Below are 27,632 nucleotides of genomic sequence, written 5' to 3'. Positions count from 1 at the left end.
CTGGTTTCTCTCTCCATCCCCTTCTGCAGACCAAAACCAACCTGTGCTTCGGAGCTGCCGAGCGATCCCCATTAGAAGGATGAAGATATTTGCAGTGACATAGATCTGCCAGGCTTAACCCACCCTGCAGGGCAGGATGCAGGTGACAGGCAGCCGCAGCCTTTTGGGGACACACTGAGCTCAATGATACTGTTAGGAGGTGGCCTCACCCCAAGCAGCTTCATCGCTGCAGACCCAGTCCCCTCTGGGGTCTCCTGGGAGGGTGACATCCCCTGCAGTGATGGTGTCAGGAGATGCTCAATTGTTGAAGGCACGGGGCAGAAGAAACCCCCCCAACGATGATTTTGCAGCTCAGAGCACTCTTGCAGCTTAAACAATATCTCCCGCCACTCAAAAAATATCTGGCACTGCCTGCAAGGGAAGGTGGGACCTCTGCCCCGAAGGGCTGGATCGGACGGGCAGAGGGAGGAGACCTCGGCCCCGGTGTCTTCGTATTCGGATTGTAATTTTTGCACGTGCCGCAGCTCAGCGCCGCTGTCAAGTGCTGTCTGTCCCCAGGGGGCTGCAGGCACCCTTCAGACGTGGCAGCTTTTAGCCGGGGTGGGTTTCACTCTCCCTCCCACTGACCCCCATGTCCCACTTGCCCAGGCGAGCCGTGGCAGGGGACGGAGATGGGGCGGCCGGAGTGGCCAGCACTGCCGGTGAGGGGCTTCCAGCATCAGCACCCCTCCACCCCGCAGCCCTCCTGCCTGTCTTCAGCCCAAGCAGCGCCCCATCTGCATGCACCACCTTCCCCACGCCTCCCGTGCTAGTTTTTATTAGGGTTTGGGTTTTTTTTTTCGAGGGTGACTACATAACACCATCGCTAGCAAGCGCCAGATGTTGCCGAAAGCCCCACGGTGGCAGGTAGCACAGCTGGGGACCGGCTGGCAATGTGACCCGGATTAGAGCAGCTTATCCCGCCGGCCCCGCAGCCAAGCTGCTCGCCATCTCTCTTCTCTTCGGCCCTCAGCCCCGAGCGCCGGCCAGGCGAGGCCAACGGCCAGCGAGGCCAACGGCCACCCCATCCCTTCCCAAGGGACTGGAGGGGCTCCCAGCCACCCAGGGACACCCCACGTGCAGTGTTCCCCCAGTAACAGTGACTTGGCAATATGAAAATCAGTGTACTGAGATACACACACCATAGCATGGGGCAAATATGTCGTAATCCTGCTACAGAATGTCCTACATTTGTGCCATGAGCCATGGGGCATTCCGGGCTGAGAATGTGCCGGCTCAGCCTGGGCTTCAACACAAAAACCCTGTGGTTTTAATGTTCAATACAGAAGACCTTCTCTAACACCTACCAGTGCATGCACCTAATAAGCTACATTTACATATTATATATATTTTCATATATAACATCATTTTGTGTATATTTATATATCTTTCTGTCATGCATATTTATCTAGAAAATGCTTAAAAATAGCATTATATGTAAGAACAATGCATATAAAAGCAAATGCATATATAAACCAGAGACATGAAACATTACTTAGATATAAAATAGATACATATGAAACATATTTAGAAAACATTTGATATATAATATTCTCTCTAGATACAACGTTCTCTATATAGAACCCTATTCAACATTATATATGTGTTCTGTGTGCTTTCACAATATTCTAAATTTATCTGTATGTTTAGATTCTGCATGTTTCTATTAAAAGGACATAATTTTGGGTTACGTAAGTATCTAAAACACATTTATACGCGTAAAAAAGCCATGCCTGTGTAAATGTTTATATTATTTATATCAATAAATCAAATATAGGAGTTATATACGGAACCAAAATATTCATAAACCATTCATTTTATATATATTTCAATTGTATTTAATGTTTTATATATGCAATGCAAATATATAAAAAGGTTTTCTGCACAGTATATAAATTCACTGCATGAATATATACATCTGGATAAAAGCCATTTGTGTGTACAGACCCACAGAGGCACACGCAAGCCGCTCACACAAACAGCTCACTGGCCCCGCCCACAGCCGCCCGGCCCCGCCCCCGGCCGTCCGCGGAGGGCGGGGGCGGCGCCGATAAACACCGCCACGTGCGGCGGGGCGGGGGCGGGGCCAGTCCCGCGCTTCCGGCAACACGCCGCCCCGCCGCCGCATAAATAGCGCGGAGCGGCGCGGCGCCCGCAGCCCCACTGCCGCGGTGCCCACCGTACCTCTCCGACCCGTACCGCTTCGCTCCCGCTCTCGGTCCCGCTTCGTCCCGCCGCTATGCCGTTCCTGGGGCAGGACTGGCGCTCCCCCGGGCAGAGCTGGGTGAAGACGGCCGACGGCTGGACGCGCTTCCTGGACGAGAAGAGCGGCGGCGGTTATGTCGGCGACATCAGCAGGTACCGGCGGGCGGCCCGGGCCCGGTCTCGCTCCCGGCCCCCTGCCCCGGCGGATCCGCCAGGGGGCGCCGCGGTGCGGCCGCGCGCTGCCGGGGGTGGGGGTGGGGGTGAGCGGCAGTGAGATGGACGGCGGCGCCGGGGCCGCCGAGCTCCGGTGTCGGCGGGGAGGGGGTGGCTGTGCGGGCCTGCCGGTAACCCCGGGCCTTGGCGTCGCTGAGGCGGCCGGGCCTGCCGGCGGAGGGGCTCGGCGGCTTTCCCTCCGGGGCCTGCTGGAAACCCCGAAGGGGTCTCCCGCAAGACCCGGCGGGGGTCCCGGGCAGGGAGGCGGCTCTCCCTCCCGAAGCGGCCGGGGCCGTCCCTGCGGCTGTGGGATGGGGTGGAAAAGCGAGGAAAAGGTGAAAACAGTCGCTGCCGCGCGGCCTGGGCGGTGTGCCCATCGCTGGGGGGGGGGCTGGTGGGGTCCTGGAGGGGTCTCCCCTCTTCTTCCTCCTCCTCCTCTCCTCCCACCCAAAACAGCCGTGCCTCGGGCTGCCCGGCTCTCGGGCTGGAGAAGGCTGATGTGGCTGAAGCCATAAATCTTCCCCAGACCGTGAGTAATGTACCTGACGTGCTGCTTGACTAATCTGGCTCCCAAACAACAACAAAACCCCCAAGATGGTGAAGCGCCGCGGAGCTGCTGCGTCGCGGCGGGCAGGAAGCCTCTGCAGCAGTGTGGGTGTAATGGGCCCTGGCCAGAGCGCTCCTGTCAAAACCAAACTTTTCTTGCAGAGCTGCGGCTTGTTTTCAGCTGTGCGCAGTCAGGCTTGGGTTTGCTGCCGCCGGGCTGAGGGATGGGTCAGGAATGTCCAGGACAAAGGGACTCGGAGCAAACAGGGATTCGTGGTGAGCCACGGCCGAGATGTTGCTGTGCAAGGAGGTTTATGTAGCAGGTCTCTATCGCTTGCCCTCTTTTAGCACTCTGTAAATAAAAATCAAGTTTAGCATCCAAAGCATCTGATTGTAAAGAGATAGAAAAACGTCTGGCTGGTGGTAATGTGATTGTGTTGGGAATGCTGAGTCTGGCATGGGTTTATATATCCCTTTTCCCATTAAGAAGTGAGGGGGTGACATACTGGCCCTGGACAGAGGTCCTTGCAGTGCCAGGTCTGGTGCCCAACTGTTCAGCCTGTCAAGATGCCCTGGAGGAGCATGTGGAAACCTGGTGGTACATAAACAGTGGAATAACCTGCCTTGCATACTGGAACTCATCCATTGCTGTTACGAAGTTTCAGATTACAGAGTCATGCAGGAGGAAGTCAACAGTCAAGGGTGTGCTGTTGACATGTAAGATTTAAAGCAGATCTGTCTTGTGCTCTTGGGCTTGGATTCTGCCACTGCATAGGGCATGTTAACCCAGCCCGTTACTGATTTTGTGTCAACCCTGATAAAATATAAGCTTGAACATCTTGCAACTGCTTCTTCCTTACTGCCATACTCTGTTCTCGGGTTTTGGTCCCTCCAGTAGAAAGCTGCGTGGGTGGGGGAGATGTGCAGCTGAGATGTTCTGCTCCTAGGTGTAGGTTCTTGTGACCCAGCTCCTGCTGGTATAACCATCTGGTTCCCTGAGCTGTTGTTGCTGTGTATACTGTCCACCTGTGTTGCTGCTGCTGTTCCCCATCTGCAGTGTTGTGGTGAAGCCTGCAGAAGCTGTGCTTTCCCTGCAGCCATGGTGCCCCCTTCAAGGCTTGTGGTGAAGGCCGTGTCCTGACCCTGGGGCAGGTTTCTTCCACCTCTGGGTCCATGTGCAGGTGCCAAACCAGAACACCCATCTGGACCCTGCTAGAAGAGGTCCATGTCCTTCACGAGGCTGAAACTCTGACTTGGTCACTTGACTTGTGCATGGCCCTGACAGAGAGCAAACCTCCCTCTCCTGGCTGTGGGCCTGGGATAGCGATCCTGTTTATCAGTAGGGGGAAACAAGGAGCCTTGTCCTGCAGGTTCCACTCCTTTGCGGGAGCCTGGGCTGTAGGAGGTGTGAGTTGGTACGGTGCTCGCATTATTATTTTTTTGGAGGCTAAACAGTGTAAACATGAGGTCTGTAGAGGAAGCAGCCTGGCTGCGTAGGGGTCCTTGTGGCTGTCACAGAGGAAGCTTGTCCCACGCTGTGAGCAGCAGCACATTTCAGTGCCTGCCAGAGCTCTGGGGATGTCCCAGCCACAGCAGCTGAGAGGAGCAGTGAGGTCCCTGGCACCCTTCTTTGAATTTAGACTTGCAGACAATCATCTCCCATCCCTTGCGAGATGCCTGAGCAGTGGGGGTGGCTCTCTGTTTTGTTCTCCTGGGTGCATCGCCTTGTCTTCTCCCCAGCACCTATGAGGCATCCCCACAGCTCTGGGCAGCATGCTGTGTGCACAGGGGGGCTCTGCCCAGAGCTTCTGGTGGGTGCTGTTTTCCCCTGTCACCCCCAGGGATCTGCGCTACAGCGCTGTGGCTGCCCAGGGCCTTCTAAGTTTCACATTGCTGCTTGGATCTGCTGATTTGCAGGTCTGCAGAACGTGGAGATGTTGATGCACAGCTTCTTTATAGATAGTCTTTCATTGCCCTCAAAGAAAATAAGGGGTTAGAGCTCCCTTCCCTAATAATATAGTTACAGCAGAGCTCCAGCAAAAGCAGAAGATGGGTAGTCTTGGACAAGAGCTGTTAATGTGTAGTCACTACTATGTGGGGTTTGGAAAATCACCAGCCAAGTCTGAACCTCAGCTGAGCTTTTCCTGTAAGCTTGAAAGAATGTTTTGTAGGGACTCTTTTGTTAATAAATATTTTGAGTGCATATATATGTCCTCAGAGATGTCTAAATATGTTCTTCCGTAGAAGTCTGACTGGCTCGGAGGAATTTACCACCTACAGTAGGAGGATATGATGTTAAAGATAGAAACAGGTTAAAGGGAGGAAAAGAATACTGCCCAACAGTGTCCTAGCACTAACTGTATGATCTGCATTACCCGCTCCTTTCTGTTAGGGGTATCTTAGCTAGCACAGAAACGAGGCACCGGAGGCTCACTTAAAAATACCATTACTGGATGCGAAAACTGCACGCAGACTTCTCGAGAGCAGCCTGCAAGGGGGCAGCTTTGGAGCTCACAATGAAAACCTGTGTATTTTTCTCTCCTTGCAGGAAACATAGTGTTCAGCAGCCTGCAGAAATAAATAGAATCCTTGCTTTGTGTCATTCACAGCTTTTGTAAAAGGGATGATCACAACAAAGAGAATCTCTTCAACAGCCTGAACTATGATGTTGCTGCCAAGAAGAGAAAAAAAGATCTGCTGAATAACAAAGCCAAGATCCAATGTAAGATGTCTATTTGGGCTTTTTTTTATTTTTTTAATAAAAGTTGCTGCAGGAGACTGGAAAATGCTTCATATCTATGTTTTTTTGCACAGTGCATGAAGAGTCTTCCAGAGTATCTCAAAGGGCTTTGCGCCCATGTTTGACTGAAGTAGAGAACTTGGATACAGTTTAATGTGAAGATTTATGCCCCTGTTAGTAATCCCTGCTCTGAGGAGTTGTGCTTGTTGTGTTCAAATTTTTGTCATTTGTGTTTGTCAGAGGGAGGGTAATTTTTTCCTATGGTACATTCAAATGAACCAGTTCCAGGTTTTTTTCCCCCTGTAGACTTCCGTGTGCACAACAGGCTAAATTTATTCTTCCTTCCATATGCATGTCGAGTACTAATCTACATTACTGGAGGCTACAAGCCTGAATGTGAGCTTTGATCCTATCTCTGTGCGCGGAGTGCATGAAAAATGAAATAAGATTTCAGCTCACTCAAAACAATGGAAGGCTTGAAGTCTTTCTGTACGCACAGCGAGCAGCCAGGGTCTCAGATGGTGCACTGTCGGAGGGCTTGGGGGAGCCTGCAGGGACAGCAAGGTCTGCCTTGGTCTGATTGCAAGATAGGTACTGGAGTTAGATGTGAAGGCTACAAATGTAAACATACACAGAGGAAATGAGTTCCAATTCCCACACTACTATTAGCTCATTGTGCATCCCCCAGGATTTTGGAAACTGATGCCAAAATCTGGCCCCTCTGTGCATTCGGTTCTCTGAACAAACAAATGTTACCATGACAGTTTTTGGCTGGATTCTGCTCTGACCTACTATTTAAAAGGGCCTGATGCCGGGTCTGCGTGCCTGTAACTGAGATGGGGTTTGTCCTTGGGCTCACAGTACCAGGCAGGAGTACATCGCTGCATCCTTAGGTGGAAAAAGGAGCACAGTATTTCCCTTAAGGAAGGGAGTCTAGCAGGATGGAGAGAAGAATTCTTTTTTACTCACACTAGCTGTTGAGTCGCCAGTATGTGGCGGAAGAAGGGTCAAGAGCCCATGCGAGAACAGAATGGGAGAAGGGTTGAGCTGCATAACTGCTGTTGCAGCAAGGGCTCTTCTGCAAACAGTTAGCAGCATGTGGTGGGTATGGGGAAGCTATTTTGGGGAGTGGATAGGACAGCTCCCACTTCTGAGAGAAGGGAGGGGCAGTTAGAAATAGGAAAATTTTGGTCCCAAATAGGTTTTTCTTTTTTAGCAAGTTAGCTGCAAGCACAAGCATGTTCCTCTGAGCCTGACCTCACTGCTAAAAGCTCTCTCCCACATGCCTGGTGTCTCATGACATTTTTGCTCAACTTCAAATTTGACATTCAATCCCAAGCCTGTAACCAAGGTAATGAATAGTTAATAAAATCAATAACAACAAAACCTGGCTGTCAGCCACACTTACTGTCTGGGACCAAAGAAGAGGAGGTGCTATGGTATATCTGTGGCTGGCAGATTAAACATTTACAGTCTTGAGCTGTGTCACTGAAACAGAAGCCCTTTCTAAGGCTCAGGGCTGCAGTCTCAAATGAAGCAGAATGGAAACACAGCGACTCAGCGAGTAGCTAGTTTTGGTTTCAAGTGTGGTGGTGTAAACACAAAATAACTTCATTTGCACTAAAAGGGCAGTGAGTGTTATGAGCAGAACAGAGATCCAGCCCTCTTTGAGGTGGAAGGTTAATTCAGCAAAATGTGTCTTTGTCCAAACAGATTTCCACCAGGAGAAGTGGATCTATGTTCACAAGGGGAGCACAAAAGAGGTGAGTGCCTCCGTAGGTTCTTTGTTCCCTTTTTTTATTATTTTTTCCAAGCGGTGGAAGATCCTGTGCTGATATAAATCAGCAGAAGCTCTTATGAGATAAGTGGAAGATCTGGCTTGTGGTTGGAATTTCAGTAATGATTTTAAGCCCCAATCAGGGAATGAGGGCTTGCTGTACAAGGTTCTGTACATGTGTTTAAAATATGACTTGTTTGCTTCCCTCAGTTTAAAAAAAAAAAAAAAAAAAAAAACACACACAAAACCAACAGCCATTTGCAGACCAAGCCATAATACTGTTCTTGGCTTTCACCCAGTACAGTCCTAACATGGAAAATCATTGGAATTCATCACAACGGCTCGCTTGCACTCATGGAGAGAAGCGACTGTACGAGACTGTTCTGAACTTGCACTATATATTGAACCCCGGGAATGCGTGGTGCATTCTCACCCATGAATTCATAGGTCATGAGCAGAGCTCAGGTCACTCTTGAGAAACTACCATAATCTATACTGGGCCATGCCCACTCTTGACGTCAATAAGTGCAGCTCTGCAGGAGACAGGCCTGCCTCCTCCAGCTGTGAGCTGGTCCCATGGTTTGTACCCGTTAGCTTGCTAAATTGAGTTGCCCTCGGTCACGTCTTCCTGGTGCTGTCTGGAATCATGTCTGCCAAAACACGATCCAGACTGTTTTTCTCTTCTCAGCGCCATGGTTACTGCACCTTGGGAGAAGCCTTCAACCGACTTGACTTCTCCAGTGCTATCCTGGACTCCAGGCGGTTCAACTATGTCGTGAGGGTGAGTGGAAAGCCAGGGTTTATTTTTCTGTGATGGTGGTGGAGGCTCTGAATGGAGCCCCAGTTGGGTGATGGGAAGACTGGCAAAGAAAAGAGGTCCAAGCATGCAAGTTGGGGGTGTTGGGCTTTGCTGTGTGAAGTAACTGATGGAAGTTGTGTGGATAGATGCCCAAAACCTCCTCTTTGATGTGTTAAAATGGAGAGGGAGGGAGGTGGTCGTGGTAATGTACATGATGGGCTCTCCTTAGCCTAGCGTTCCTACTGCTTTTCAGTTGTAAAATTCACTTCTGAAACACAGAAAACTTACCTTCTAATTCCCTGAGTTCTCAGTTAAGCTTTTAAATGAGATTCCTGTAGCCCCAAAAAGACCATGAGCTCTCTGCAGAGACCATAGGGTAGTGGGGACTTCTTTGCACAGAAGGCTCCAGCTCCACAAGGGCTGTGGAGCTTTGTCTCTTTTGGGGTGATAGAGGAGAGACTCCAGGGAGCTGAGCGTTTTGGGAACAAGAGGATGGGCTGGTTGTTCTTAATCCTGTGACTGGCAGTGGTTTTAGTAGTTGAAGCATTTGGTTAGCCCTGATGCCATTAGTTGGGAGGAAGGAGTCATCAGCCCCAGCTTCCCCACGCTCTGGCTTTGCATAACAGATCGAGACCTCTCTTTTGGTTGGGGTGGCCAAGGGGGGTGGTAGTGGTTGGGGGAGCTACTGTCCCAAGGGCTGCAGGTGCTTGTATGTTTATGTGCATGTGATCTGCAAATTGATCTTCAATTTCAGAATGCTTATCAAGGCTTGGAATTCAATAAGCTTAAAATCTGTTCTTAACTTGAGGCTGTTTATAAACAGCTCCTTTTCACATCTCATCAGCAGTTGATCACTGGTGAGGCACCAGCTGTTCAGGTTTTAGGTTCTGAAGCAAGCAGCAGTGGTATTGCTTTCCCTTTGAGTCAAATGTCATGAAAAGTGTCTAAGGAAGAAATGATCTCAGCAGGTTCACCTTGGTTTGTTCACCTGCTGTCTAGGTGACAGGGAGCCTGTGAAAATTTCTGTCCCCCTGGGAAGGGTAGAGGCATCGGGGGTGACTACCAACCTGCTGTGCAGAAAGGGCACTGGCAATCACTTGGATGTCCCACTGCAGGGGTGGTGGCAGGCAGTGGGGATGCTGCGGGAGGCAAAGTGGGATTCAAGTCCATGGAAACTCAGGCTGTCCTAGCTCTGCTGATCCTGGGACAAATTGTTTTCCTGCTTGTGCAGAGGTGGTGGTCACCAGTGCTGAGGTACTCAGTGTTTTCTGGTATGGGATATATATACACACAGCCATGTCATCTTTTGGGAGATTATTGTGGAAGGAACAGTTCATGCTAAGGCTATAATCCTTTAGTCAAATATAAAGGAGGAAAATAAAACTTTTATATGGTGCTCCAGAGATCCTTTTGACAGACTTTTTGTCTTATGACAATGAAGAACTCCAAAGACCTCTGCTAAGTGTGGCCTCAGATCACGCTGTGCCACGTGATGGGCTTCTGCTGCTCAGCCCAATGTAATGGGTGTCTCTCATGGGACTGCAATGATTGAGCAGAAGTCCCATTAAATTTTTTGAAGAGCAAACTCAAATTTCAGTGGAATTGGTGTGGTCTGGTGGGGAGGCTCAGGCTGACCTTCTTCCCCCTTTTTCCCCATGAGGGCTTCATAAAAGCATCCCAAATCTGCTGTGTATCCAAAATAGCTGTGTTCTGTATGGAAGTCAGCAGGTGTCCTTGTTTCTACAAATTACTTCCGAGCTTTTAAGAGTAGTTTTCCCCCCGAGTAGTGTTAAGGATACAGCACTACTGAGAAGTATGAAGCTTTCTAATTGAGGCTGACTTGTGGTTTGGCAGATTAAAGAAGATATTAAACCTGGTACCGTGGATCAAATATAAAACTGACTTTATAAAATGAAAGGCTTGTATCGGCCAAGTCTCCGGTGGATAGTAGCTCATAAAATGCCTTATGTGCCAGATTTACTTACGAAAAGCTCTGCCTAGATGTGGATCTTGTTTATGGTCCTTTGCAAATCGCAGGCCTCCTAGAGCACACAGATGAGCAATCTGTCACATGGAAAATGCCTTGAACATTGGCAGGCAAAACATTTTTCCCTTCCCTCCCTCTCCTTGTTCTCTCTAGTTCCACCCATTGCTCGGGGTATCTGATTAATGTCACACTACTTAGTTCATCAAGCAAATGCTTTCCAAGGAGGGAAGGTTAGAGTTGGAGGCTGGGGGAGAGAATATGAGGATGTCTGTAGGGGAAGAAAGGAGAGAAACTGCTGCAGGCTTGGGATTCTGCTGGCTACACCCAAATGTGCCCTATAGAGAAATAAGATACATCACTGCGAGTAGCAAAATGCACCTTCAGGCTGAACGTCAGCTTGCCTTTCTCAAAGCACTTGTTTCTGAATTTCTCTGAACTTGAGCGCTGCAGTGTTTTCGGTGCTGATTTTTTGTTGTACAGAAGTGTCTGCTGCTTAAGATGTACGCAAATTACGTTCTTGGAGTTCCTAATGGTGCACTGATAAAATGGGCACCTCCTTCAAGGGAGGTGGAGGAGCTGCAAGAAGCTTGGCAGGTATTTTTCATGGACCATCAGCTGTAGACAGTGAGTTCATGTAACTGAAGCGGAAGAAATTTTCCTCCGACATCAATCTTGTCTTCACAGTCTGCTGATACAGCGCTGGAAGTGCTAAGTAGCAGTATTGGTGCCATGACCTGGTCCTTCTGGATCACTTGAACTATAGCATCTGCCTACGTGTCACAGGACAATACTCCCTTTTTAGAGCTAGTAAAGAAGTGTGTGATCGACCCAAAGGACCCAAACTGTTGTTGGTTTTGAAGCAGTCCTAATTTCTCAGGTCTTACAGATTTAATGAAAAGACTGGAAGCCTTCTGTAAGCATAAGTAATATGAGCAGAGACAAAAGTGCCTGCAGGCCCGAAGTTGTTGGTTCTCCTTTGGGAACACTCTGCTCAGATGACAGTGAGGTTTCGCAGGCTGCTTCCTTCAGGAAGATTTGTCATATGATGATTGTGTAGTAATGTCTCCAGGGAAGGTGCTGTTTCTGACCATAAAAACTTAGGTCAGGTTAAGCTGCATGGGCACAGCTCTTGGAATAATATGATCTAGATAGTGTGCAGCCTGCTGAAGCAGTCTCTTAAATTTGTTTCTTAAGTTTTTATAGCAGTTAGCTCCAGGAGTCCTGGATTTATGCTGTGCTGAAAGAATATCGGCTCGATGCTGTCTCATGGAGATCTGTCAGCACCTGTGCTGTAAATCGTTATAACTCGCCTTGCTCTTGCTCTGCCTCCCAGCTCAAAGCCAATGTGACATTTCAGGCACACAAAGTGAAGGGCTGTGAGAGCGAGGGGGGGGGCTGGAGGAGGAATTTTTCATTGCAATACATTTGTTTAAGCAGTCCGGATGTGAGGAGCCACATCCCCAACCAGGAGGAGCTTATGGATCCCCACAGCGTGCAGTCCAGCTTCCCTATAGCTGCTTGTGGGTATTCAAAGGTGGATTTACACTTCAGTAATTTGATACTTGTCATTTTAATTATTACAAAGCGTTTCCCTTTTTGAGGCAAGGTCACACCCTCCTGCTTGGCGCAGCGGGCCTGCTGAGGATTTTTTGGCTCTGTGTGCTGTAAGCCCCTAGCTGTGGGTTATTCGGGGTATGGATTGCCCACGCACCCCGGGGTTGAACCGAGACAGTGGCAGAAGTACCAGCTGCCTGTAGCAGGTCTAAGCAATGCTGTGCACAGCAGTCACGGGTGCAGGGGAGCATGCTTTCATGGCCCTGGAACAGGGGCCCTTGTTCCCTGCCACATGGCATTTGTTTGTTTGCTTGTTTGGTTTTTGTTTTGTTTTTTTTTTCCCCCTTGTGCTTATGGGATGAGGATCTGCTCTGCTCCTGGAGCTAAGGGGCTCATTGCGCTGACTGCTAGTGGGGTTTGAGCAGGAGCCACACGGGGAAGCGAGCAGGTTATTGCCCTGCTGTAGAAGATGCCAGCTTTGCAGCAGCTCCAGAATAACCCACTGCATCTCTTGACTTTTCTCCTTGGCTCTTGCAGACCCCTGAGAGCAAACAGAATAGGGGTGGGGTGGTAGGAAGGATTTTCCAGGAAGAAGCTACCAGGTCACCTTTTTCAACTTCCTAGGAGTTAAGAATGAATTGGGACCTAATGCTTTGTTTTCTGGAGGTGTTGCAGACTTCCCAGCTCCAACTAAAATCGGCTGGAATGCAATCACTTAGTGTTTTTGAAAAGCAGGCCTTTTAAAATTGCTCTTAACCTTTCCCTGTGCACTCTCTCGTACCATCTGTCCCTCTCAGTTGAGCGTGGGCTGGACGTAATGCAACTGCATCATAACACATGCTTGCAGCTCTACAGCCTTTTTACCCTACTCAGCATTAACCTGAATTCATCAGTCTGCTTTTAGTCTGTATTGCGCATGTGGCAACATTGATTTATTTTTTTTTTATAATGCTGTAGACCCCAATTTGGCAGTCTATTACCTGAGACCATACCCTGCTGGGTCTGTGCCAGCACTAAAAGACCCTCAGTGCACTGGAGCTTGTGGGGCACGGATGAACTGTGTTGCTTACCTGGTTTTTGTGTGTTACATGAGCACAGAAGAATAAAAAAAATGCCTTTTGATTTGGAGGGCTAGCCAGTCGCTTCAGCCAGCGGTCCCTGGGGAGTGGAGTAGTCTTAGAAGTATTCACAACATAGTTTTCATATGGAATTTCGTCTTGTGTTGATTGCTGCAGGGGAAGGGAGGTGACACATGATATCTGAGCTGGTTCACTGAACATAAATTGAACCTTGATAAACACAGACAAGGCAAATTTGAATCTGTTCCTTTGGCTAAATTAATTTTGTACCAATTTAGCATTCTTCAAGGAACTGAGATTTTTATCTTTGTGCCTCTTAAGAATGGCCCTGGCATCTAGCTCTTACGGTATTGCATTACGTGACACTTATCACTGGGTGCATTTTGGTGTTTTCAGTAACGGGTACAACATTGCTAACACCCAGCCTGGAGGAAGCTGTCTCTGTGCCAGTTCCAGAATGGTGCAATCTGGAAACAGCAGTTGTTTATGCACAGAAGAGCTGATCTGGGTACATGTGTGGCTAATGTACAGATGGAGTCTGGCAAGTTGATTGCTACAATCAAAGGTCTGAAGGCTAAATAGTTCAGCGTAAGCAGAGTATTACATACTACTTTGGGACACTGACTTTATTTCTTCCTGCAGTATTCAGTGAAATTAAGAAAAGATGTTTTTTAAAACTTTCCAAATATCTTGCAAACTGCTTTGTTTTTAAGAGTATCTAGTCCTTGTGGTCTCAGTTTAGCTGATATAGCAAGAAGATCCACTGATGCCTATGTACCAAATACTACCCAACTCTCCCGCATCTCTTGTTTCCCCCAAATGAGCCAAGAAAACAGGTAGTCTGCACTTCTCAGGAGTTAGTGCGGGGCTGTTTTCATCTTGTTTTCTTTCGGTCATGCGAGATGCAAGATATTAATAGAATGTAAACTTGAAGCCATCTGATGATGATGTTGGCCTGGAAATTAAACGGAAGAAGAGATCGGTCACTCTAGGCGACTTCACTGCTCCGAACTGGCAGTCACATGCCAGCGCCTGAGATGAGTGGAGCAGGCGAATGACTGCAGTAATACCTCTCCCTGAGCTCCCCACTTCATGGCAAGCCACCGGTGACTTTTTGGATACATTCCTGTCATTCTTATAGCGGGGCAAACAGTTCAGCTCATGACTTATCGAGTCTTGTCAAAAGCCATCTTAGTTACTTGACACAAGTAGTTGCACCTTCTCTGGGCTCTCTGCGGTGCCAGCAATGGGATACTGTAGCTGCAGATGATAAAGGATTAATAAGCTAGTCATGCGGTAACGTGTTGATTGATTTGTAGCATAAAAGGTTTTTCCTTTCCTTTCTAAATTAAAACAGAAGGCTATGTACATCCAAAACAAATGGACTGACACGTGGATAGTCTGTGTATTTATATAATGCTGGGGGAAGGGAGGAAGGCTTGGAAGATCACAGGCCACATGTTCTGCAGAGCATGATCTGTAGGAAACTTCCACAGCTGCTCTTGTGGTGGTACAGAGCTGGGGAGGAGAGGGCATCTTCCCTGTGGGAAATGCTTCCTTTAGCAACTGCAGCCCAAATTCAGCGTTTGGCTTGTACATGAGTCAGGGAGTCAGAGATGGGAAGCAAATCCAAATCAAAAGTAAAAGCGAGATTTCCATTAGGGGAGGTTAATGAGTAAAGAGGACAAATGAGAAAAGGTGGTTTGGTGTTGCAGCTGTAAGAGCTGAACAGAGAGCAGAAAACCTTGGGGGAACAGGGGTTTGGGGGGAAGTTTTTGTTTTTAATATAGTGCTTAACCTTTCTGTCGTGGCGACAGCACTCTGACAAAACCCATGCAACCCAGGAGTTTGACGTAAATTGTGGAGTCTGATTCTCATTAATGCCCCATCAATAATATTCCCATCCAAACAGGCATTTGCTCGCGTTCCCTAATGACACTGCTTGTTTATGTCCCAGTGAAGGACGGTGACGTTGGCTGCTTGCTGTTCCCTTGGTGTGAATAGAGGCTGTCAGTCTGAGCACTGCTCTGTGGTTTCTCTGCATCTTGGAACGATGAAATCAAGTTTCTTTTCCCCCTGAAGATTGTTAGAATGCCTTTCCCCCCACCCTTTTCGATGTGGGTTTAATTATTTGGGCTCTGCTCTCCTCTCCCTTTGTGTTAGTTTGCTCTGTTGTTCTGTCTCCCTTTTATTTTCAAGCAGCAAACAAGTCTCTGGACTGTTTTGCTGTGTCATGTGACCAGGAGTCAAGATTAGAAAGGTATCTCTGTGCTCTAAGGCTTGAAACTTCTATTTTTATCCACAGCTGTTGGAGCTGATAGCAAAGTCTCAGCTGACGTCACTGAGTGGCATTGCCCAGAAAAACTACATGAACATTTTGGAAAAAGTGGTGCAGAAAGGTAAGAAACGGAAACAGTGAGGGGGAGGAGGAGTAGTGTGATTTAATCTGTTGTACTCCATGTGAACCACATCCTCGAGAATAGTCAGGCGATGCAAGATGGGTGAAGAGGAGCACCACTGCTTACTTCTGTAGAGCAGTTCCACTTTCCTTTCCCTTGGTGAAGGGCTGTGCTGGGGGTGGGGGGAGTGGGGAGAAATGTCTGTATTCTGGTAGGTATCCAAGAGGTGATTCCTCTTTCTGTAACTTTCCTCGCTACCACCCCTTCTGCATCCTACTGACTCCTGTTTCTGACTGCAGAAGAGATGGGTGCTCCTGCCCCCAGCCTGGCACATCTGCAGTCTCTGGTGCCACCTTGTCGCCAGTTTGGTGTATCATCAAGTGCTCCCACTGCTCCAGAGGAAAGGAAAGCTTGAGGGCTGTTGTCGCTTGCTGGAGGGGGCTGAATTGTGGATGTGGCACTTCCCTCCCTGATGCTTTAGCTCTGGCTGAAGCCTGGGAATTGAGAGCACCCTGTTAGTGTGTGTCTACATAATGAGAAAGGAGATCCTGAGCTGTCTCCCTGCACATCAGCTGGGGTAGATAGGGAAGAGGTGCACATAGATAACATCTTGCAAATATCAGAGGGGAAAACTGGCTGGTTGCCAGTGGCTGGAAATGGGAAGTGCTGCAGAAAGGGCAGATATCTCATCTGCTTATCCTGGGAGAATCTCCTTCCATCTGCTGTCTAACCTGCTGTGCCTGGCTAATGTTTAAGTGCTTACCTCCAAAAAGAAAAGTGCAGGCTGGCTCTCTCAGCCTGTGAGGTTATAGCAGATAACTTGACTTGCCTGAAAAACATGTAGTTTCAGAAAAGGACTTCTGCAGTTCCCATTTTTAACCTTCCCTGTTCTTCCAAAGTCCTCGAAGATCAGCAGAACATCAGGCTAATACGGGAATTGCTGCAGACCCTCTACACATCGCTCTGCACATTAGTTCAACGGGTTGGCAAGTCTGTCCTGGTTGGAAACATCAACATGTGGGTGCACAGAATGGAGAGTATTCTCCACTGGCAGCAGCAACTGAACAACATTCAGATCACCAGGGTAAGCACAAATCCTGAAAGCTAAAAATAATGTGGCTCCTTCATGAAACCTTCTCATGTAGCAGCTCTCATTCGGGTGACTGCATCCCACTGTACTCCCAGTGCAAGCACAGTGCTGGGGAAGGACCTGGAGTTGCCAAAATAACTGGGTGCATTCCTAGCATTACTTGTGTCCCTTAAGTCAAACTAAACATACATAGCCCAGGATCATGCTTGCTGTTACTGGTCACAGACCGTGGCTTGACTCCTTAATGGCCATGAAGTGCTGTGCAAACAGAACTGGGCAGGAAACCATCTCCCCCTCTTGAGAGTCTTCAGAGATTAGGCCTCAATATAAAAAGTCAACTCGGTCTTTCTCAAACTGAGGAATTGCCTTCAAAACTTGTTTATCAGATAGTTGAGGTTTTTAGATTTGTTTAATCTGTGAATTAAATGCAAATTTCCAAATAGCTGCATAACTTTGTGCTTCCTGGCTGAAAATATCAATGATTCTTCCAGTAGTCTGGAGCTGCCTGTTCCAGCCGTGCGAGTCCTGCTTTCACAACATCTGTTTTTCAACAGTGTCTGTGGGGATGGGAAAGAGATGTATGAGTTGATAGATTCCTAACCTGGCTTTGCATGGGAATCAAATCTGAACTTAACTCCACTTCACACAATCACAGAAGGGTTGAGGTTGAAGGGGCCTCTGGAGGTCATCTGATCCAACCCCCTGCTCAAGCAGGGACACCTACAACCGGTTGCCCCAAACTGTGTCTAGACTTTTTTTTCTTTTTTTTTTTCTCCCCTTGAATGGATACTTACTCCACAGAAGTGCTAAAGCTTTCCCCCAATGCTGACCTCTGTGTTGGTGTGCCCCTTGTAGGACTTCCCTGCAGTGAACTGAACTGTGAAATTCCCACTTGGGCAGACTGTGGCATGGCCAAAGGGAATTATAAAAGCACCTTTTTCCCTGGTGGGTCAACCAGAGAGGTATTTGCAAAGGGCCTGCTTCCATCATTTTACATAGCTGTGTTCTCTGGGAACACCAGGAAACAATTTCCAGTTTTTCAGTTAGAGTGATGCGGGTAGCAGGACACAGCAGAAGATGAAGTCTGGCAGGTCCCAGGAAGTTTCAAGAGGTGCAAAAGCAGCAGTGCCTTATCTGAGGGTGATCTCTGCCCCACCTCTGTTGTCCCTCCTGGTCTGGAGCTCTTGGGATGGGCTGTGGCTCCTGTTGCCTTGCAGGGGAAGCACTGACCCAACTGTGGGGTAGCTCCTGGGGCACAGCAGGTCTGTGAGCTGGAAAGCTGCCCTGTGCCTGGTCGCTGCCAGGGTCAGCTCCATGCAGGCATCTGCTGTCCTGAGTGCACCACAGGTCAGGACCTACCTCAGTAACTCAATGTGGGGTTTTCCCCCTCTACTTTAGGGACTCATAAAACACAGAGAAGCATTTCAAAGAACTCTGCCTATCCAGACAAAAGTGCACAAAATATTGCTTGTAAATGGAACTGCCTTTTATGTATACTTATGTGTAGGTTTACAGACACTTTTCTAAAATAAAATAGATGTCAAGCTTGCAAAAAAAAAAAAAAATTCACACCACTGAAGATGACTTCAGGTCAAGCTAGAACAAAACCAGCTGAGTTTAGAGGAAGGAAGAACAAGCTCAGCTCTGTGCAGCCATTTGCTTACAGTGCACTGAGTGCTTCTGGAATGGGGGGGAAACATCTTGCAACAGCTAAGATGTAAACTTTTTTTTTAAAAAAAAAAAAAAAAAAAAAACACCAAACTTGCAAAATACTGAGTGTGCTAGAGCTGCTTTAAAAAAAAAAAAAATTCTCTGTCCAGAAAGTGACAGCACACTGATTTGCTCTGATCTAATCTGTGTTCTTTCTCCAAAAAAAGTAATGTCTGAAAAGTCCTGGAAAGGAGTACTGGGGGAAAAGAGGTAGCAGATAAGTCTTTGGCCCTGACTCAGAAAACCTGTAAGGATTTGCTTGAGTCATACTGGTTTCTTCAGAAATAAGACCGAAGCATAAGCTCTGGGATTTTTTGACCCAAGAGCCTCCGAGCTTAGTGCTGCCTGTTGTGCCCTATTGAAGCTTCTGTGTAGAGAGAGTGCAGGAGAATGCAAAAGACAGGCTGGTGAGGGAGATTAATGGGAGGTGATCCAGGGCTCCAGTGCATTCTTCCTACCCCAAAATATGACCTCAGTTTGCACCGATGGGCAGGGACACCGAGTCTGGTCTTGTGGATTGTACCAAGAAAGCAGCTATGTGTAACCAGGCAGTATGCTTGGAGCTTAACCCTCAGTATGCAGCATTAAAGCTGTCACAGGAAGAAATGTTCTCTGGAGATGGCAGAGACAGTTCACCCCTTCTGGAGGGATTGTTTCAGGCCCACCTTGCTCATGGAGATGGCCAAAAATGATGCCTTAGTTGAAAAGCTGTGGTCCTTGCAGACACTGGGCAGTGCTGCGTGGTCTGGGCAGGCTGGTCACTGAGGCACAGAAGGGAAGGTGGGAGCTGTTTGGGTACAGACGTACTTGTGCCTGTGGAGTTTCACGTGCCATGGGATGGCTGGAGATGGGGCTGTATGATTAAAAGCAGCCTTATGCAGTGTTCTCCTGCTGATGGCGGTCTGTGTGCTTCTTGTTTGAAAGGGTTAATAGCTCTGCCAGGAGATGGGTGCTGTGACTCTGCGCCTTAAAATAGCAGCGTCTCTGTGCAGGGTAAATGATAAACTTGGCACATCTGTCTAACATTGTTTCTTTGTTGAGGACCAATCCTAAAAGCTGCTGTTTGCCTTAATAAGGCTGGGGCTGATTTTGGGGCAGCTGGAGCCTGGGTTGTGGTCCTTGCTGATGCCTTGCTCCCATGTGTGCCTTGGATTTCCCCTGAGTGCAGGACCTGCTGATCCATCGTGGTGAATTTGTCCTGAAGCTGTTCTGCCATACGGACTTGCCAAATAGTCCTGGACCCTGTGTGGACCGGGCAAAGGTGGATGGGAGGTGAAGAGGCAGCTTTTGGCTCTTTAGGCTAGAATGTGTTTTGATGTGGCTGAAGAGCCTGGAAAAGCACGGCTGCAGCTGATGGGAAAGGGGCAGGTCCTTCAAGTGTTCACACAGGAAAAGTTAGTCTTGCCAGCAGTGACCTGGGAAGCCATGCAGGAAACAATCCTGCTGCGGGTACTCATCAGCCATTGCTGTGGTTACAGCAGGATCCTGTGATGACGTGAGCTAAAACACGTGTCAGAAGAGCATGAGATTCCCAGCAATGTGTGTAACAGGACGCTGAACTTAAGATGTAATGCCGATGTCCCTTGTGGTTGAGGGACCTGGATGGTTAATAGCTGGTGTCACGATGCAGCCAATGTCCTGCTGTAGTGAAAGCTGGTAGTGGTGCTTCTGGGAGCAGAGTCTCATAAGTACGGATGTGGGATGGACAAAAAGGGGAGAAGGAGGTTTGGACTGTAACTCTGTTTCTAACTACTGTAATACAAACACATGCCCTCTTCCTTGAGGGTATCTCAAACTGTTCTGGGGCAGAAGGTTAAATGTCTCAGTCATTATGTGAAGAGCAATGCTTAAAAAGCAGTAACTCTCCTGCAAGCTATAATTGCTTGTTTTTTCAGCTTCCTGTGAGCTCAATTTTGTCTGTCTCTTGCAGCCTGCCTTTAAAGGAACCACTTTCACAGACCTGCCGTTGTGTTTACAATTGAACATCATGCAGCGACTGAGTGATGGGAGAGACCTGGTTAGCCTCGGTCAGGTGGCTCCCGACCTGCAAGTGCTCAGTGAAGACCGGCTGCTGTGGAAAAAACTCTGCCAGTACCACTTTACAGACAGACAGGTACAAGGAGGGATGCAAACTGCTATCAGTTGCTTGTTGTAACCCACTAGCAAGTGAAGACCCATGGGCAGGACACTCTTATTTGACTATCTCTTGGATCTAAGGGCTGTGCCGCAAGCTGATAATACAGGCTGACATGAGAACGGCTGTGAAGATGATTTATGTAGAGGGTTTATGCATGTCACAGCAATGATTCCTGAAATAGGAGCCTGAGGAATTAGTCATACGGTGAACTTCTTCAACCCTAATCCAGGTGGTAACAACTGCAAGTCATGCAGTTGGTCCTTGCCCCACGTGTGTGGGGAAAACGTGCAGGCAAGCTCCAGCAATCACCCCGATGTCCCAAGGACTGACACCCTTGCAGAGAATCTGTGGATGTGGTCCATGAGCGATGAGTCGTACTCTCTTGCCCTTTAGAGCAAGAAATCCCCTCTGAGCTGTTTCATGAGTGACAGGACAGTATGTGGAAAACAGCCCAGCTGCTATCCATGCTGTACCTGTGTAAACATCTTTGGCCTTTTGCAGGCTGGTAATCATCTGGGGTCTTCTAAACTTAAAAACAAACAAACAAAAGTCCCTCTCTGTGTTTATGGGTGCATGTCTGGGGTGTTTACAGCAGACTTCTGCACTTCAGGGACCACATGCCAGATTTCTTTGCTGACTTGGCTTTATTTGATCACTCTGGATCTGGATTTGGAATTGACTTGGGAAAGTTATTTCTATTAACAAGTAAATTCCAATCCAGTCTCTGCAAATAATGAACCCTAAAAGAAAGATGGGCGTTTCCCAAGCTAATGTGACAAATTACTGACTCGTGGAGTTAATGAAAAAGCAAAATACTTTAACTTCTGAAACTGTTAAATGCAACTACATTCACTGTCCTGCCAACCAGAAACAGTGGCCAAAGTAGTATAAAATAGCTTCCAGGATTTCAGGCTTTCATACAGTAATATTCATGAAATGGGGATAGACCCTGATAATAGTATTGGGTGAGGCTGTTGCCATAAGGAAGCTGATTACAGCTGGATATTCAGAGCTTTCTTGGTGTTACAAGGGAACTGTTATGGCACCAGCAATGATGACACGTAAGGGAGAGGAGAACAACATGAATTGGAGAGAAAAAGTACATTATTTGACCTGCTACAATTTTGATGTTTTTTTTTTTTCTTTCAGATTCGCAAACGGCTAATCTTATCTGACAAGGGACAGCTGGATTGGAAAAAGATGTACTTTAAGCTCATCAGGTGTTACCCACGGAAGGAGCAGTATGGCGACACGCTGCAGCTGTGCAGGCACTGCCACATCCTCTCCTGGAAGGTATGAAGTGTTGATGGGACAAACTCAGCTGGGGCACGAGCCACGGGGCACTCAGTGCTTCCTCTGATTGCAACTGGTTTAGGGTGCTGCAGTTCCTTTGCCTGCATAACCTAGTGTTTTCCTATATCTTAATCCTCTCTCAGCTATTAAGGCCCTTTCTCTGTGCTTCAGGAGTCCCATCTTCTCTACGTTGAACAAGACTAGTGGCCATCAAGGCCAGAGGGGGGAGAGATGGGCATGCTACAGGGCTGCCTGCAGTAGATGATCTTGGCGCTGCCAGCAACTCCTACCACCCGTTTCATGGAGGTGGAGCTCCTGGCAGCAGGATTAGCTGGAACGAGAGCTGATGGCTACAAAACAGACCAGGACAAAAAAATCTGCTGGCCACTCTGATATCTAAGGCATGTTGCTGGAGTTAAACTCCTGTAGCTGATGGTAGGCTCCAGCCTCTCTTCCTTAGAAGAGGGGAAAAGAATGAATTGGATCTTTGCTGGTTTTATTTCCCCTGACTTGCCAGTAGCCCCTAAAATCTGAAGCCCAGTTCTGAGCTGTCTGCTTTGGCGAGAGCAGAAATATTATTCTGGGCTCTGCTCTATCTATTTGCAAGCGGGACATCTGGCAGAGGGGCAGCGCTAAGTTGGCTGATGCTCTGGCACCCTTTCTGCAGTCTCTCTAAATGGAGTTGTTTTCTTCTTTCCCAGGGTACTGATCACCCTTGCACAGCCAACAACCCAGAGACTTGCTCCACCTCTCTTTCGCCGCAAGACTTTATCAACTTGTTCAGGTTCTGAACTTGGGTCACCGCAGCTTATGCGATTCTTACAGGACACTTTATGCCACTGAGCTTGGACACTCCATTTGTAAATAATGTAAATATTCATGTTTATTCAAAGCTCCTGAGTCAAGGAACAAGAGGATCTCAGAGATGAAAGGTGAAATTGCTCACTGATGTGCAGCACTTAAGGAATACAGACTTCCGTAGGACTGGTGTATAAATGCAGCATGTTGTACAGAGTCCCTTTTTTATGATCAGAGTACAAGATACAGGGCAAAAAAACTTCATTTGTTGTTTTTAGAAGTTAAAAATGAATTTGCCCCACAACCATTTGAGAACTCTTTTGGTTTGTTTCTAATAGAGAGAAAGCAATATGAGGCTAGGACTGTTGAACTGTTTCTCCATCTGGTTTTATTTAGCATACATATTTATAAATATGACGTTTTAAAAATATTTATGAAAAATATCCCTGTGACAAGTTTAATAATGCTTTTATGTTTTTAAAAAGGACACATTCTGAAATACTTAGGATAGGACTCTAGCCTACTCGCAAAAGAGAATCGCACCATACCACTTTCTACCTCTAATAGATTGAGTACCTTTCAAACAAAAATCCAGTGTACAATGTGAACTTTTGTATTTTGTACAATGATTTAAAGGGAAATGTTTGTGATAGTAAGCATCTTTTCTTGTATTAATGCTTACCTTTTTACATTAGTTTTCTTGCTCTACTCAGTGCTTGAATGCCTAGATGATAGGCACCACAAAAATACCTAAGACTTTACTCCATCCTCATTTAATTTGTTGGTTTTATGAAAGACTGATCAAAAGGGAAAACAGAAGCCACAAGGATGAAGATTATCTAAAAGGGAGGAAGTTCTATTATAGAGAAACAAAGGACTGGATTCAATGTCACAATGTAAATTCGTATCAACTCCACTAGGTTAATTGCGCTGGTTGAAATACCAAGTGAGGTTAGAATCTGGTTCTTCAAGCCCGTGTTTTCCTAGTTTTCCAACATATACACTGCTCTGTATTCCCACTGCTGTCAAGTGAAGTCAATCATCTTAGAGCTGGCAAAACGTAGGGAGAAACTGGGCTGTTGAACATAGTGAAATGATGCGGTTTTTATTCACTGGAAGACTGGCAGCATCAGGTCTAATTTCAGACTACTGGAGTTCAGGGTGATGAGCAAGACAGCATGAACAAATCGGTCAGCATTTTCCTAAAAACAGCAGTCAGGACTGGAGTAAGCAAGGGATTTCCAATTTGGCACTTGACATCTTTGGTTATTTTTCTGTGCCAAGGAAATGGCAAAGACCCAGCCTAGTCCCTTCCGATTCCAGTGCTGACCTTCTTTATGGGATCTTTCGACACTAGCCTAGAGCTAAATTTTCGGTCCTGTGGAGTAAATGGCCAAAGTCCTAACTTCACTGTGGCCATGATCTGGCTCCCCATCTCCTCTGTTGCATACAATGCTTCACTTTTCCCTATGGTGGTGCTAGAGGAATCCAGCTCGTATATAACAATTTGAAAACCTGCAGTGGAAAGTGTTTGCTGTTTGCCAGTAGATTTCCTGTATAGCACTTTCTCTGTGCGTGATATAAGCAGGATGCCTCGGAAGGGTAAATATTTAGTGGGTTGTGCGTGATTGTACAAAGAATTGCGAGGAAGAGGAGTACTCAGGACAATTCAGGAAGAACTACTTGAGTTAATTATTGTTAAATATTCTGTTCCTTTTTTTACATTTTTATAACTGACTTTCTCAACACTTTTCTGCAGTTGTTTATATTTTAAAAAAAATGATAGTATTTGCATTTTTGCAAACTAAATCACTTTGCATACTCTTGGAAGAGAAGCAAAAAGGGGAAGAAAGCTGCCTCTAGATGGAGCAGTGAGCAAGGGGGGGAGGAAACCCAGGAAAATGCTGGCAAGAACTGCTCTTCTCCTGCCTTCCAGCAGCAAATCCAAGCTTTTGCTTTCCAGAGAGCTCTGTGAGCCAGTGCCACCCTTAGCCATGACTAGAACCTTGGCACTCTCCAGAGATGAGGAGAAAACACGCCCAGGATAGGGAGCTTTATCTTGGTGTTGATGCCCCATGCATCAGTTTGCGGGTGGAAAGCATAAGCCTGCTGATCGTATTCGTGTCAATTGAAAGTGATTTAAAAGCTGTTACCTTGGAAAAATGAACTTGTGCTTGTTTGGGGGGACATTTGTGAGCAAAGGAGGCCAGTTTCTGTTTTCATTCTTGCATTGATGGCAGCGGGTAGAGGAGGCTGAAATCTGGCTTAGTGAATGAGGACATTAAGGACAGAAACCTGCAAGTGAAGCATTGCCACTGTATTTGGAGATTCTTGTAGTTCCTTTTTCTAACAGTGAGAGGACCTGTGCCGAGCTGTTGTGATGGAGAGGCAATGGTCTTTTGGTATCAAATGCTGAGGGGTTTCAGCCTATAGTCTGATGCTATGCTTAGCAGATGACACTTATCCACTGTGAGATTGTGACACTGGGTGAATTTTAAGCTCAGGTTTGAATCCAGCCTAGTGCATTCCGTGCACAGCAAGACAGAAAATCCCAGCATTCAGCTGCAATTTGGGAATGTCTCAGCTCTAGCCATTGCCTCTATCAGCCCTTCACTGGTCTTAAGCAAAGAGTTTATTCTGTGTCTTCTGCCCAGAGAGCATGGGTCGTGCTGACAACATACTTAACAATGTGCAACTGAGGCTCCTATTTATAAAACTTACTTCAATTAGTGTTGTGGGTTTTTTTTACTTCTTAGTACTGTGTAGATCTTAAAGGGTCAAAGTGCTGAAGATGACTTGTTAATACATACAGACGCTTGTGTGTTGCTGGGGCATGGTCCTGGGATATTGCTGTCAGTGTCCAAAGCAGCAGAAAACCAAGTAACTACTGTACTGGAGAACAAAACAGACTAAACAAAAAGAAACCGAATAAGCCTCATTCAGTTACTGCCTCGGTCATTACCCTCCTGCTACAGCAACTGTCAAATAAGACCTTGATCTCTTTAGGAGACTCATTCTTTCTCAAGTGGCTGGTACAGGGAGATAATTGTGGTGAATTCAATACTCATGTTTTGTATTTAAAATGAAATGCTGTTGCATCCAAATACCTTAGTCTAACCACTTATAAACAAAGCAAACAGTATTTTAGCAGTGCAAAGGCATCTGCTTGGCTGAGGATGGCAGAATAACAAAAGCAACTGTGATAACAGGGGCTTCCAGGCAGGATGGTGTAAGGCTGGTCTCCTGCAAAAAGGACCTCTTTATATTAGGACAATTGTGGCAAAGCTGTTGTGAAGGGAAAACAGGCTTTTACTTGTACTTTGGAAACAGAAGGTTCTTTTCAAATGGAATTTCACCTTCCAGTTAGTTGATGCGTTTCCATTAGACATGCATCAGTTCTTATACTAGGAAAGGAGGGTTGTTTTTTTTCTCTCTTCGGGGTTTTCTCCTGCCAGCATATCCAGAGAAATCTCATTATCTTCAGAGGATGTGTTAACCAGTGCAACAGTGCGGAACATGGTGCTGTGAAGAGGCAAAATAGATCCGTGCAGGGGCTTAGGCAGGGAGAGATCCCAGAGGTGTTTGTTTCAGCTGTCTACAAGAGGCAGGTATTTGGAGTTCGTTTTAATGTGATAGCCACTTCAAGAGGCACAATTTCAGCTGTACGTAACTTAAGCCATTTATACTAACTATGGTATGGTAAAGTTTGATCATAAAAATGTGTGCACCTCCTCTTACATTGTTTGGGTTTCTTTTTTTAATTGTGGGAGTTTCTAGTTCCATTTACTTTGTAAAGTGATTAGGAAAACTTATATTGCTCTGAAGACATTGCTTTGTATGTAAACATTTAATTGCACCCTGCCACTTTCTGTATATGGGAATATCTTTTTTTTATTATTTTTCCTTGCCCCCACGTTTTGAACTGTTTGTGTTCCCATTTCTGTTTGACTTCAATTACTCTTGCAAAGCTATCACCTTCTAGAACATATGCAGGTACTAAAACAGCTTTTCCTGCCCAGAAAATTCCTTGGCCCTTAGTAGCTAAAATTTGATTTAGAGCAGGAACATTTCAAATTCTGTTATGTAGCTAATAAATAAGCTTCACGCTTATCTCCTGCTTGGTACAGCAAACCAGCGTTGTTCTCTGGGGTTGTTCTTACAAACCCATTGCACAGCTTCCCCATAGCTGTGCAGGTCAGCACCTTGCCAAAGACCTAGCTTTAAATTAAAATGCCACTCTTCCTAGCTGGCCTGTTTGCAAAAACACAGACCCTGTGGAGCTGATGGCTGATCAGGTTGATAAAGACACTCTGTTACAAGGTTTGGGACTCTGGTGGTGTGTTTGTGCTGCTTTTCGCAGCTCATTGCTTATAATGATGCTTGGTGGCCAGCCATCCACACAGCTGACAGCATGTGGCCGTGTGAGTGTCTCTACCAGCGCCTGATTTCTATCCCACATCTTCCTCCACTGATTTTGTTCATAGCAAATCAGCTTTGCAGGATCTGGCCCTAGGGAGAACAAATCCATCTTGTCCTTGACGCGTGCGGTCTCTAGTATATTAATACCTTGAACGCTAGAGAGATTCCCCCTCCATTGACCAACCGTTGCCTCTTTTCCACCTGGGAGGGTGACTGAGGATGGAAATGCATTTCTTTAGCCATGCTGTGCTGCACAGAATGCTAACAGGTCAGCTACCAAGAGAACACTTTAATTTGAAATAGCAAATATGCTCACCTTTAGGAACTAATCTATAATAATTATAAATACCTACTTATATATGGAAGAGAGTGTGTGTTCTGTTTTGTTTTTCCTTAAAGTTGTAACTAGAGATCGTATGAAGTGAAAGGCATCCCTTGTATAATAGGACTTCTGTTTAATATTATTGTGTGGTTAAAATCCTTCTATTATAAATTTGCACACGTTTTTTCTTCTTCCCTTGCATGTTCAACTCTGATTTTTACAGCTGTTCTGTGCAGACAGTAATGTATTTTTGTAAAACATTTTTGACACTGAATTGCAATAAATGTTCAAACAATGTGAACCACAGTGTTGGTTGTCTCAATGCTTCCAAGTTGGTGACCTTATCAGCCTTGAGTTTCTGGTGACTATAAGCAGACTTTTCTGCATGAACATCCAGAACTTGGACTGTCGTGGCAGTAGGTACACGGAGAACACCCAGGATAGTGCTGTTGCTTCATTGTACCTCAAAGGAAAATGAGGGGAATGGAGCCCTTACTCCGAGCACAAACAGTGCTCACATGGGGC

General features: G+C 46.7%; 1 protein-coding gene across 2 annotated transcripts; it reads left to right on the top strand.

The window, feature by feature from the left end:
* The first annotated feature begins 2,149 nt into the window (after window positions 1–2,149).
* Window positions 2,150–27,408, top strand: FBXO32 (F-box protein 32). 2 transcript variants are annotated; one of them, XM_082498953.1, is made up of 9 exons: window positions 2,150–2,369; window positions 5,588–5,725; window positions 7,457–7,506; window positions 8,209–8,301; window positions 15,245–15,338; window positions 16,238–16,422; window positions 20,069–20,251; window positions 21,425–21,568; window positions 22,270–27,408. In XM_082498953.1, the coding sequence occupies exons 1-9, from the start codon at window positions 2,279–2,281 to the stop codon at window positions 22,357–22,359; spliced, it is 1,068 nt and encodes a 355-aa protein (XP_082355079.1). In that variant the 5' UTR covers window positions 2,150–2,278; the 3' UTR covers window positions 22,360–27,408. The 2 variants fall into 2 exon arrangements, with proteins under 2 accessions (XP_082355079.1, XP_082355078.1); XM_082498952.1 differs by having other exon boundaries at window positions 2,150–2,397; window positions 5,613–5,725.
* Window positions 27,409–27,632: the final 224 nt, after the last annotated feature.

The sequence above is a fragment of the Vanellus vanellus genome (assembly GCF_965231255.1).
Source record: "Vanellus vanellus genome assembly, chromosome: 2".
Taxonomy (NCBI): domain Eukaryota; kingdom Metazoa; phylum Chordata; class Aves; order Charadriiformes; family Charadriidae; genus Vanellus; species Vanellus vanellus.
Note: the sequence above shows the minus strand (reverse complement) of the source record. Positions and strands in the feature narration are given on the sequence as shown.